The sequence below is a fragment of the Ixodes scapularis genome, unplaced genomic scaffold, assembly GCF_016920785.2.
Source record: "Ixodes scapularis isolate PalLabHiFi unplaced genomic scaffold, ASM1692078v2 PGA_scaffold0__279_contigs__length_252992795, whole genome shotgun sequence".
In the NCBI taxonomy this organism is placed as follows: domain Eukaryota; kingdom Metazoa; phylum Arthropoda; class Arachnida; order Ixodida; family Ixodidae; genus Ixodes; species Ixodes scapularis.
This window is the reverse complement of record NW_024609835.1, coordinates 119,892,052-119,905,458: the sequence shown is the minus strand read 5'-3', so window position 1 is coordinate 119,905,458 and position 13,407 is coordinate 119,892,052. Positions and strand designations below refer to the sequence as shown.

The window sequence follows — 13,407 nt, the reverse complement described above, 5'->3', positions numbered from 1 at the left end:
TGTAACGTTCAATCTAGTGTTTTTAGTCGTTTAAATTTCAGGCGCCGAGCTGGGCGCAACACAAATACTCAACACCTGTGTTGGGTATTTGTGTCGTACACGCTCCCTTGCGGAAGTAACAAAATACCGTTACTCGTTATTTCATCAAAAATTAACAGAATACGTTACTCGTTCCTTCTCTTAAAAAATAACTAGGTCATTATTTCGTTCGTGAAAAAGTAACTAGTTACAAGTAACGCGATACTTTTAACGCGTTACGTACAAGCCTGGGCAAGAGTATGCAATAAAAATTCAATATTTTAATGCCGTCCAAAGGTGCACTCAAGTGCTTTTTGTAGAACCTTGTTCTTGATGACAAGGTACCACAGAGTAAACTCACAGCAATAGAAATACATAGGCATTATCTTCTCTGAGTAAAAAAAAAAGGGGGGGGGGGGCAGCGCATACTCAGGCAACCATTACAACCATCGAATTTGTCCAATGAAAATAGTAAATTGCGTGGAGATTTTCGAACGTTACTATTCTTGCTCTTCTTAGGCTCCTTGTGCATTATATTTTGATACAAACGTCAATTCTATGGGTGTGGGAGACGCAATATACCAATTTTTGTTTAAAAACGCCGTCAAAGAGCGCCCCCCGGTGTCTGTTTTAAGGTGCAGAAAAAGAGACATTTCAAGACATATAATTAGATGTTGAATAAAGAAATCGGCTGCCCATGACTGTAATTTCAGGTTTTTGGGGTGCTTACAGCCCTTAAAATGAGTTATAACCATAAATACACCATTTCAACATCCACTTGAGTGCCCTTACAAGTTGACAGAAGTGGATATATCAGAAACAAAAGAAAATACTTAACTGCTTAAAACAATTACATAAATTCCAGAAATTAATAAAGCTATATTTATTGTCACTAATGAAGGCGACCAAAGGATGAACAGTGAACTGAAAATAAAGGGTTAATCGGCGAACTTGTACCAAAGAAAAATAGGCCGAGCGCTGGGGCAGCAGAAAAGCGGACGGCAATTTGGCGGCGTAGCAGCAAGTAAGAGCGTGACTGACTCTACAAGGTCGCGGACAGCTTCTTATCTACTGTGCGTCACTATCTTGAAAATTCAGCAAAAAAGATTCCAGCGTCGCACGCTCGGGGCGAGAATGAACAGGCACTTTCGAGAACAAGAAAGCAGAACGAAGTGATAAAAGTTACGTCCTGAGCAAGAATAAACGCGAATCTTGAATCTTCTAGAAGTCCGTGACCGAGCGTTGCATTCTCGACCATGCGGGCGGCAGTGCTATGCGTGTTTTCTCTTTTAAACTTCTTATAGACATTCATCACATGATTACACTCAGAGTTGGAGTTCTGCTAAAAATATTGAAAAAAAAACATTTAAAATAGTTTGCATTGGATATCCATCAACCGCCACCAATCAAAAGGGATAGTATCTTGTGATTAAGAACATCCAATATTTTATGGATTCCATTTACGTTGCCTGTATGGAACATAAATAATATATGTTGAACTAAAAATGGAGTTGCTTTCAAAAAGTGTGGGAAAGGTTAAACTCGTGACCAAGTAATAAAGGATATGAAACGGCAATTATGGGGGATGACACATACGTTAGATGATTTTAAAGCCGCAGTAGAGGCAACAATGTTATTGTGTGCGGCTGGAGGAAAGAGATAATGAAACAATGGCTTCGCTCAAAGATTTTGTTTTAAAGACTATCTTCAAGGACAAACTGGGGATTAAGGTAACAAGTATGAGACGTATTCAAAGATCTATAGGAAAATGGCCAGCAAATCTTGCCCTGTCATCTTAACACAATTTGATGTTATTGCAAAACGTAACGTCATGAAAAGACGCTCGTAAACTCAAGGGGTATCGGTATCTCTGTATCATTTAATTATTCCAAATAAGTACAAACAATAATGAGGAACCTTTGGATGACTGTGAATGATTCAAGAGTAAATAGATAAATACCACACAAGTGCCACGAGGCGAGTATGTGCAGTATTAGTGTGTTTAATTTTACTATCGTCTCCAGTTCTATACTGAATTTCATATTGGCTCCGTCCATGTGCTGAAATATATTTCCGTTTACCATGTAGGAATATACTACATATAAACCTCTTTCGACATAACAGGTAGGGTGCTAAGATTTGTATTTACCAAAATTCACGATTGCCGTTTGTGCATGATATAGTGGCTAGTTCACTAAAACGCTGTCTTTAAGAGAAGATGCGCTAGAAATAAAACATTAAAAAAGCAAATATTTTTTTGTTTTGTTTTTAATTATTCCGTCGCACTTTGGCAAACTTTCATCGAGTGCACCTGCTGGTGGTGCAACGGTAAATAAAAAAAAATGCAATTCGACTTTATTTTGGGGAATATAAACGCCAGGCTCTTTGCCCGAAACACGTGTAACCTAATTATAAATAAACAAGTGCTAACAGAAATAATAATTAAAAAAAAAAACCTGGTGAGCTGGTTGACTTTCAACACTGCGGTTTTGAAAGTACTTTCGCTCTGACGACAAGCGATTTTTAATTGCCAAGTTGCCTAGAGACGTGCAAATGGTCACACTACAAAAATACTAAATTTAAATAATCCGAGGTGCGTTCATTAGTTGACATTAAAATACTGCAATTTGAGTCACCAAGTGTTTAGCTTAAAATGTTTGTTGCTAATTATTGCGAAGGAAAAATATTTTAAGATGATACTTGATCCCGTCGCTTCAAGTTTTGCAGGGTCAGAATGTTCATCAGGAAATATGTCGAAATGTTCCAGTCGGTGTAGCACAAATGAATAACTTCGCTCATTAAAAATGTGACGTTCAAAGCCCAATGAGAAAAAAAGTAAATTTATAAATAATTTTAAGATCTACGTTAACTCGCGGCTACATTCTTATTGATATGTAGATCACGATACCAAAGAAAACATTGAGAAATTTATGATAACTAGCTGTTGGGCTCATGTATCTTGGGGGCTTATCTGTACTATGCGCGCGCGCTCTTCAGTACTTAGGAGTTAAAATAAAGCATTTTCCTCGTGTACCACTCCATGTGAGTTCATCAAATTAATTGTATAGTGCTTACACTGAGACGTTGAAAGTCGACATATTATTCACTATTTATGTTTCCGGAGTAGTTCCCAGTAGGTGGCGGGTTTTCTTATTTTATAGTGCAGCTCTTATTCGCCCGTTTTCGTCTTGAGTACCGTCGCCGTCGCCGTCACCGTCAGCGTAACTGCGCGTTGCATTATGAGACGTTTCCTATAATGACGTCACACGTGACGTCACGAGGGTCACGAGTGACGTCGCTTATAAATGCGCGTTGTATTATGGGACGTTTCCACAATGACGCCACACATGACCTTACGTGTGACGTCACAAAAGTCACTGGGCTCCGAGTGACGTCACGAAGGTCATTCGTGAAGGTCACGACCTTCACGTGACCATCACTCTTGGAGGTCAAGACGAAAGTCACGCCCTTTGTATTGAAAGTCACGACTTTCACGAGGCCTGCACGAGTGACGTCACGAGGTTCACAATGACGTCACGAGGGTCACGAGTGACGTCACGAGGGAGGGAGGGATGGGAGGCGGAGAGTAGGAGGGGCAGAAGGAAAAGAGGAGGAGAAGGAGAGAAGAAGAGGTAACGGAGGAGGAGAAGGGGCATACTTTCCTTTCCGTACCCTCCCCTCCTCCTCCTCAAGAGCTGCGCTCTAATTTGGCATTACGAGGAGTTGTAAAGGTCTTTAATTTTTTTCACAGCCATTATCAGCATTCCATAGTTTCAAAGGTTCTGAATAAATAGCTTTCTACTAATATTAATTTGAATCACGTTTGTCTGAACGTGTCTTGAATTTTATCATGTGTATTTTTATTTCTTACTTATAGCATTCTTGTGGATGTGCGCAAATCAGAAAAATTGTGTTTTTTGGGGCCATTTAAATAACGATTATTATTATTATACCGGTTCACTTTGGCTGGAAAGGCAGAAAAACAACTAGTAGTACCGAACAGTGCCAAGAGCGTAATGCACCAGCAATTTCGAGTTGCCCTCGTTTTGACGTAGGAACGATAACTTCCATTTCTGAAAAAAGTGCGTCAGGGGCAACGCGAGCGGCGGGGCTAGAAAGGACTGTCTGGTTTTCGTGCCTCTATCGAAGATTTCAAGCGAACTGCTTCGGTAGGCACGGACTGCCGTCCGGATTCTATCATTTCGCTAATGGAACACTTAGCGGAGTTGACTCACGGATGCGCATCTCGCGAGAATACATTAGTTGGGATAATGGCTCTGTCGAAGAAGAGGAGAAAACTCAAACTAGAGCACCCTACAATGCTTAGACCTGTTTTTCAAACTCTGTTATTAGCTTTAATTTTTGTTGTTCTGAACGCCACTGCGCACCATCTCCAGAGAAGCAGGGGAGATGTTCAACGATTCTGGAGCATTTCAGCTCAAATTTATTATATATCTTACGTACTACGTGGGTGACTTTTGTTTATACTTTGTATGGTTTACGAAGAATCACAATTCCGGAAGATCAAACTGCCCATAGCACTCGTTGTAACTGTACGATGTGATTCTAAATCGCCCAGATAATGCAGGAAGTACAGCAAAGTTCTTGAGATATCTTGTTAGCTTTAATTTTGTTACATTTTCTCTTAAGTATTTATTTTTGAAAAATTCACTGAAAAAGAGTATATGGTCATATTAAAGCACTGTTGCGAACGGGTGCTCATAGGCTTCAGAGATGTTTCCTTGAATACAACCTACAGTTTTGGTTATAAGTTATCACTGTAAACAACGCGTTCGAAAAGTTATAGAATTTGTAACAGTTCAGAATTGTTTAAACTACTTTTTTCAAGTTTGTTTGTATTTACTGCAACCTGTGGGCTCACCTTTACTTAAAAAATAATTGATGGCCAATAATTCTTATTTATCTATTAGACTTTTCAGACACTGCCTTTTTAGCATTTCGTCACTAACACACTCTATTGCAGTAATGTGTGCGACATTTTTAACAATAGAAAGCCTCCATGGCTCATGTCAAAACGAAACGTTTTGATGAAGCGTAGAGATGGCAGAGACATTTGTTTTCCGGGTTATTTAAATGTATTTTTTAAAGAATAATTAACCGTATATTATATTGATTATTAAGGTTTTCTCTTTTGGCTGCCGGGCAAGAGAGTGAGAATGTTTTTTTTTAGTAATTAACTATTTTGAATCGCACTGGAACACTGTTTATCTTTAAAGGGCTTTTTTTCTTTATCTTATTGTATTAACAACGTGCATAGTTCATATGTCTAATAACAAGAGCAATGAGCGGTATACCTTAAATGCCCATGGAAATAAATTGGAGTTTGTACTGAATAATGGACATTTGCTTATGGTATATCACACCAGTGGTGATGATACAGTCGAAAATCCAAGACATGTTTTTCATCGACGGAACGAAATAAAACAGTCCCAACAAATGTACCTAAGTATGGGGAGAAGGTGACTGTTGTTTGACAACAGATTTGAAAATGAAAAAAATAATAGCCCTGGCTTATGTCTACGAACGTAAAGACACAGACTGGCACGACAGCCTTCAACCATCAGTTATATTTTTTCTTTCAACATGCACTCGGCGGAGTCGTGTCAGTGTGTGTCTTTCCTATGAAAACCACCTTTTGCCAAAAAGAAAGAAAGAGAAAAAGCACACGGGTAAAAAGTTTGTTATTGAAATACCTTATCGCTTCCAGAGAATTTTGTCAATCCCGAAACACGTTCACAAGAAAACATGTAATTTTCCATTTAGCGTTTTTTTTTTTCTTTAAAGGAGCAGTGCAACCTTTGCCACATGCGGAGGTTTGTAGATGTGACAGGCGTTTCCGCTCGGCGAGACTAGCGCTTACCACACTTTCTCCACCAAACCTTCAATGTGAGCCGAGTCCTACAAAGAATGCTCTTTCGCAATCTTATAACATCAGCGTCCGTAGATGAGTTGCAAGATAGTCGTATTAAAGAGTGTTTTAGTAGGAATACTGAGGTACAAAATGTTGAGCAAAGTTTTGGCTGGAAGGTGAGTCGGTTCGAAAATGATTCATCGAGTTTAAATACAACCACTTCATGATTCTGAAAAAAAACAAAAAAAAAAAAAAAAACAATAGAAAGTCAGCACTTACCAAATGGTGACGGCTGTGTCCTTTTTTTGTTCAATCGCGACGTTCTGCAACAAAAAAAGTAAAACGACCGAGTTTAATTTAAAAAATACTCGGAGTTTCACACAATTAAAACGATAATTAGCTGAGGTTATTATCCCCCTTCAACAAATTTAGTGGAACGCTGAAGTGCGAGTCTGTTATCAAATTCTGAATCAATCACTTTGATCAGTGATCTAGTTTTGACTTTCTTTTTGCTGTCGTTTATTGTTAGTTGAAACCCATATATCGCGCTCCGAGCATGCACTCTAGCATTCTTCTAAAAAAATCTCACGAGCTGCGAGAGCGTTCAATGCTGTGGGACTTATGTCAGTGGGCCGTGTCATTAAAAAGCTCTATACACGAAAGCAGTCAATATTACTGTTAATATTCGTAATATAGAGTATGCGAAATTACGAAATGTACAAAATGTAAAGGCGCAAACGAGCTTTTGTACATTGCACATGGTTGAAAAAACCCTGAAACTGCGGGTAAACAGCACAACACTAAAAAGTCTATAAGACAGCTAAAATTTTTACTTTTTCCGAAACCTGGTAATATAGGTACTTTGTTACAAAAGAAAAAAGGGGAGAGGGTGAGAACGCCGAAGCATGCCACTTTCCACCAACGTAACCACTGACTAAGCAACAAGGACAACGTATGGACTCTGCGTCATGCACTTCTCTTATCTTTGACCCGTCACTTCCCGACCGTCAAACACACTGGTAACCCCAAGCCCAGTAACACACATACACAAAGAAAAGAACGACCCATCGCCCCTCTACCCGTAAACCTACAGACATAAACCTTGAAGGTCAGAACTTCTCACAGCCTAAGAAAACGCCGAAGTTCATTGTTCAACCCAAATGACGCCTTATTAACTGCGTTCCCGTGACCTAATATTGTTAATGACTCTTTTATCAACCACTTATGGTCGTCTTTTTTTACCGCAACTCTACTGAAGTTAAATGCCACAACGGTACACAGTTCCTACATCTGACCAGATGTTTGACACTTCGGAGTACGGGGCTTTTTTCTTTATACAACGTTTGTGTTCCGTCAACCGCTCATTTATACACTGTTTAGTTTGTCCAGTATAACAAAGACCAAAATCAAAGGGTATCTTGTAAATGACACCCGACGAACATTCCACATCCCTATCTCGGTGTTTTATCGCGCAACCTGAAACAGTCGAAGCAAAAGAGGGTAAACGGCTAAATCTATAATCTGTAGAAAAGGCAGTGGCAACATTAAACCTGCTGGCTAACGCTTTGACGTAAGAAAGTTTATGAAAATATGGAAGGAATACTGGCTCTGAAGGTCAAGAAGTTTTCTGAATTAACTTTTTTGGAAATATCATATACACCAACTGCCTTAAAATACGTTCCTGAGGATATCCAGCAACCTTGAAACGTTCTGCCAGACGACAAAGAGACGAGCCAATAAAATGTGAGCATCATTTGTGTACCGCTGAATTGACGAGATTCCAAATTATCCGCAGTTTGACATGTACGAAATGTGTATTCCTAGCGTCTTTTTCAGAATGTAGACGGGGGATTTTTGCCGTCATCGGTCTCAATATTTAGCTTATCGTTGCTAAGCTAGATTGCGGAAAAGGACGGACGGAGCCATAGGCTGGTCAACCACGGTTCTGTTCTTCCTTTTTCCTCCCACCTCTGAAGCACAAGCACCTGCTGCTTTGTGCTTCAGACGCGGTGACTTCCAGTTGTCATGGGAGTTGATAACTATGCCCTCAATCCTTAGAGAGACACACCACTATTACCACGCAAACTTTACTAAAAAACATCGCACTCCGCTCATTTTCCTGACACCCGTGCCACACGGGGGGTGGTGCACGAAAGCACCCGATGTCAAAAACCCCGTATCAAATGCCCCGCGGCGAACGCCCCGGCCTTATGCCCCGCTTTCAAAATGCCCCAGTTTCAAAAGCCCATGTTGCTAATGCCCCGTGTCAGGTGGCCGGGTCCTCAGCGCGAGGGCAGAGTATTCTCCTTTTAACTAAGCGACAGTAAGTGCGCACCCGAGCTGTGTCATGCCGTACCCGGAACTCAAATAAGGAATAAATGGATAAAGCTTGCCCTTCATCCGTTTGCACGCTCTACATATTCACATCCTGTGGCGACGGTTCTGTCGAAACTGTTCACCCGCCAGATCATGGCGCGTTACTTATTACATATGCAGCCCCAAACACCATTTCTATTCTTACGTCGTTCTAAATATATTTGCATTTATCTAGGTAGATGAAGTATATAATTCTACGTCTGAGTATACCTCTATGACAGCAGGGTGTTTGGCTGGTTATGCAGATTTATGCAATTAGCCACTTGTAGGACGTCATTTTATGTTTTTCTGCGGTTCAAGTTTCTTTCACTTAAAAGAGCCTTTGTACAACTTCAGCGAATTTATAGACATTGAACAATGCTGGTTGAAGCGCGAAGAGGATGGGACGGGGGCAGTGAGGTCGGGGCTTTTGGCACGGGGGGAATACGGAACGGGGGGGTAATTGAAGACAGGGTTTTTGAAACGTGGGGCTAATGACGCGGGGCTTTTGCGAGGGAGATTCTGCACGCGGGGCAATCGTGCTACCCCCCACACGGGCAACTCGAATGCTGTTAACAACGAATGGCATTTGAACGATGGGCCAGTCAGCGTGCGACGCTCCGGGCGTGGCGCATTCCATGCGCGACAGATCGCAAGCCGATTCGTCGATCACACCAATGTCATTCGTTGTAAATGTTATTCGAGTTGTCCGTGTGGCACGTGTATTAGAGAGCGCGGCTACATCTTCGATCCTCCCTATAGGCGCGAAGAGCCCACTTCTGAGGGAATGCTTGCGCATCGCGCTGTGGTCTACGCTGTCTCGCTTTCATGCTGCGCCGATGGAGAGGGCTAGCCTCCGACGCGCAGATATTCCGTATTCAACAAAACAGCAGAAACTGTCGTCTCCACTGCCTCGCAGATTCACCACGACGGTAGACGGCGTCAGCCACTGCCTCGCAGATTCACCACGACGGTAGACGGCGTCAGCCACCCCTCTAAATTTAGAGGGGAAAGAACCCTGCTCTGTGTCCAGCCGTTCTACCTACGCAAAAGTGGTCGGCTCCAACCCCATTGGATTTGGATGGAGTAAAATGTATTTCCCTGTAGAGCGTTCGATTATCCTCGCAACTCATTCACCGTTATGCACCCTTTCCAGGCGACGCCATTCCAAGTCCAAACGCAGACCACGCTATGAGCCGATGGAGCCAATCAAACCACGCCAGAACTGCATCGTCACGGTGCTCGCAAGTTTTATACGTGCCTTTTCACTGGCTGAACCATTCAGGTTTCGAAAAAAAGGGCATGATCACGGCGATCGACTCTATCGAACCGTAGTTTCGACTGAGTTTACTCTTGCTGCCTCTGACAAAACGATATTAAACATGCGTGCGTTCGGAGTAAGCCGAGATTACAGGCTCATAGTGACTCCGATTCATACATCCGGCATAAAGGTTTATTTAACATAGCTCCCCTTGTAATCAGCCATTCAGTTCACGCTCTTAGCTCCCGCAAGAAACTTGCCGCAAGCGGAAGATGGCGAACAGATTTGTCGCCGACCGTTAAAAGTCCCTCGGTTTAAAGGTCGACGACCAGATATGAGATTCTGCAAGGAAGAATATCCTCCTTACCCTGGGGGAGGAAGAAACAGGCAGCGATGGACAGGGTAGAAGGGGGGGAGAGGGGGAAGCGGGGAAAGAGTGGAAAGCGCGAACTGGTCGTCGGTCTTTAAGGGACGTCTATGACAATGCAAATGGGATATAGGCATCTTTCAGACAGGGGCAATGTCTTCTGAAATGTCGGGGCTGCCGACGAGGCTCTAACTAGACACTGGTGCTGCGACACGAATTGCTGGGATCGAACCGGATCAAAACAACAAATGATCGCCTCGGACGCCGTTTTAGGCGGTAAAAATAAATGAGGGACTCGTTGTATTCGCAATAGTGGTGATGGTTATAACTGAACTAAGAGTTGGACTTTGTTGTGGTTTGTAACAGTTTGTTTTCATAAACTTCTAGCTTCCCTCGGGGTTTTATATATTATCGACAAAAAATGAATATAAAAGGGAGTTGCCTATAGGAAAGATTGTGTCCGAATTCGCGAAAAACCTACGCGTTAATTATGAGGTAAAAGACGCACACCGCATTGGCTGTTTGATTGGGATGTACAAAACGTGCGTTGCATCTATCAGGATATTAAGACTTCAAGAAATGTTCTTTCGTTGAAAGCGGGCCTAATAAAGTAATCTTACACTCTGTTTAGATTTTCTAACCTGATAGAAAGTTAAAGGGGGCTTTTTTCGACTTATCCACACAGCAAGGTGTCATTGCCGATTGTGCGGGCATATGCTTGTTACTCCGACCATTCTTTCGGTCGCTGGGGTGCTTGTACACAACAAAATTTGCATACTCGCTAACCCTAAATTGTTATTTTCTAGATTTATTTTAAATAAAACCTAGCATCATCTTACGTGGAGGCCGAATATGTTAGCGCACCACAGCTTGGAGCATGGGGAGCAAAAGCTAGCGCTGCAAGACCCACTTATACTGGGTTAAATCCCCACCCACGCCACTTCCGGTCTGGTTATGTGTCCGACCGGCGTGCGTTCGCGACTCACTGCTGCGTGATGCACGTTTCAAAGACCTCAGTCAAGCAGTGGGATTGCACTAGCTAAACGTATTATCTATGGCCTACCACGATCACTGTACCGCGGTAGACGAAATTTCGTCGTCTAAGCATGGGAGGTCTTACGTGCTTTCGCTTCATATTTTGGAACCCCCACAGCTCAAGCCTACCACTCGAGGCGCGTCTGTTCCATCTCCCGTTTTCTATCCTGCTAGAATAGCAGCATGTGTACATAGGGGGGCCATTTCCTCTGCCGATCTCTCAGAGGTATCGCAAAGACAGGAAAGAGAAAAGAAGAAAGTGGACAGATTCGTTTCCAATCCGCCAACCACGATCGCGTCAGCCGTCGTGTCAAACTCGCCGGCAGCGGTTGTCAAAGCGCAGCACCGCGACCCTCGCCAGCAGAATCGTCGTCCACGAGTGAGTCTGGCTATGGTCCTTCCCTCGGGGCCGGGCTTGATGTAAGACCGCAGCTCCGGAGTGCGGCAATAATTCAGGGAGCGCTTCTCGGGCACTTCTTCCTTTGCCTCCTCCCCTCGTCATTTCCGCTTCCGTTGTTCCGTTCCCGAGCACACCAGGCGTTCTTCGCAGACCAGGTCCGGAATGGAGTATGGCATCTTGGAGCGACGCTTCCGTGCATCGGCCGAAACGTCGGATCAAACAGAAAACTTGGTCCACCCACCCTGCAGTTCACGTGCCATGCCCGTTAGACATCCATAACGCTCCCCTCAACTTCCCGGAACCCCCCTTCCGCACTGGGTATACGCGTCCGTGGTGGCCGCGCTCCTTCCGTCGTCTGCGGCCTCTGCAGTGTTTCGTTGGTGGCAGTTTCGTTTTGGGAAAGCTTCTTTTACTTTCTACAAGCTTTCTTTCCTTTTTTTTTTTTTTCTTCAGTGATTGGGTGCGCTGCTGAAGGGTCATTTCTTTACCGGGCTCTTTTGTCGGCTAGCGGCTGCGGGCGCCGCTGCTGCGTCTGCTGCCGCTTCTCTCGCCAATAGCGAGTTATAGTAGACCGTTTTCATTTTCCCCTCCGCTCTGAGCGCGTCAAACTGCGCATGCGCGGCCCGCTATGCATGGGTGCAGAGCGGAGCTTCCAAAACGAGTTTTAGTAGACCGTTTTCCGCTCACCACATAGCGCAGCTAGAGCGTACGGAACGGCGGCGTACGCAGCCCCGAAAGCGGACATTTGTGGTACTAGTTAGACGAAACATTTCAATCCAAACACTCTAGTTTATCCTTTTTGTATGCAAAGCTGTCCTTTTACAAATAAACGTGCACTTATTGTAATCAGCAATTATATTTAGAAAAAAAGTGAGTTAGAAAACCTAAGATAGCTGGCCAAGTGTGATGCTTTCGTAGGCAAGGCAAGCCGAAGCTGATCGCCGCTGCTACGCTTGCTGTCTTCTGTTGGTCCCCCTCCGCGTCGCCGCCTTTCCCGCCTTTCCTCAAGATGAAGCGGCGAAGTACGTTGCAGAGACGACTCCTACTGTCTCACTTAAAATGGCGAGAAATAGAAGATTTAATTTGTTTAAGAAACGCGAAGAAGCGCCGCGATTTTCGCTCTAGGCACGGGCTGCTTGACATTCCCCACATGAGGGACGAAGATTTCCGAAGACAGTTCCGCTTCGAAAAAGCCGACCTGGGTGCCCTCCTGTCGTCGTTGGAGGTGCCCGAATCTTTCACATCGGCGCAAGGTGTTGTTGTGCCGGGTGCTGAAGCACTGTGCATCATGCTGCGGCGTCTCGCCTACCCCAACCGGCTCTTCGACCTCGAGAGGGTGTTTGGTCGCCACTCATCAACCATCTCCAGTATTGCAAACCTGGTCATGAGCCACGTCCTTGAGAAGTTTGGCCACTTGCTGTCCGATATGAATAACCACAGCTGGCTGTCGCTGGCGAATCTGGAGCTCTTCTCACAGGTAAGACCCTGCGCCTGCGCCTTTCGTGTAAATTTCGCATTGCCACGGTCCGTTGCACTGTTTGATGTCACGGAACCGTTTTCTAGGCCATTACAATTTACATCGTTTTTGTTTGGCCTTGACTAGCCAGATGCGAACTACCTATAGGCATGTTGAAGAAGACGGAGGACCAGAAATGAGAAGTACGCAAACACAGCGCTGAAGCTGTCTTGTCGCTGTGGTTTTGTTTTCCTACCATGTTAGCTTACATATGCTTGTACTCTCTGACTGCACGTAACGTAAGTGTTCATCAATGCTAGCTACGCAATATTTCCACTAGGGTGCTGTAAATGCTTGGCCAATGAAAGTGCCCGTGAGGTCATTCTTCAGATTCCATCTAAGATTTGTAAACGTAGTCGTGTGGTACTACCACACTTCTCTGCATTCAGTCAGTCAGAGTTTTGAGAGTAAGGAAATCAAAGGAAGTGCTGCTGAGCCCTTCTCTGCATTTATTTGTGACCTCTCTATGGACCTGTGCAGGGTTGTAAAAGTTACTTCAAAAATGTACCTAAGATACAGTTGCATTTACTCATATGAAAAGGTACCTAGGTATTCACTTAAAAAAAGTATCTGGGTACAGGTA

At 43.7% G+C, this 13,407-nt stretch overlaps 1 protein-coding gene across 1 annotated transcript; it reads left to right on the top strand.

Annotated features, from left to right (window-relative positions):
- Window positions 1–1,688: 1,688 nt before the first annotated feature.
- Window positions 1,689–12,911, top strand: LOC120846003. The gene is made up of 2 exons (XM_040217582.1): window positions 1,689–1,748; window positions 12,342–12,911. Exons 1-2 carry the CDS (start codon window positions 1,689–1,691, stop codon window positions 12,909–12,911), a joined length of 630 nt encoding a protein of 209 aa, XP_040073516.1.
- Window positions 12,912–13,407: the final 496 nt, after the last annotated feature.

What these genes read in the sequence shown, in the direction of transcription:
- LOC120846003 (XM_040217582.1), top strand. Translation starts at nt 1,689, where the DNA reads ATGGCTTCGCTCAAAGATTTTGTTTTAAAGACTATCTTCAAGGACAAA. An exon ending in AGGACAAACTGGGGATTAAG is followed by an intron (nt 1,749 to 12,341) that starts GTAACAAGTATG and finishes AGTACGTTGCAG; the next exon opens with AGACGACTCCTACTGTCTCA.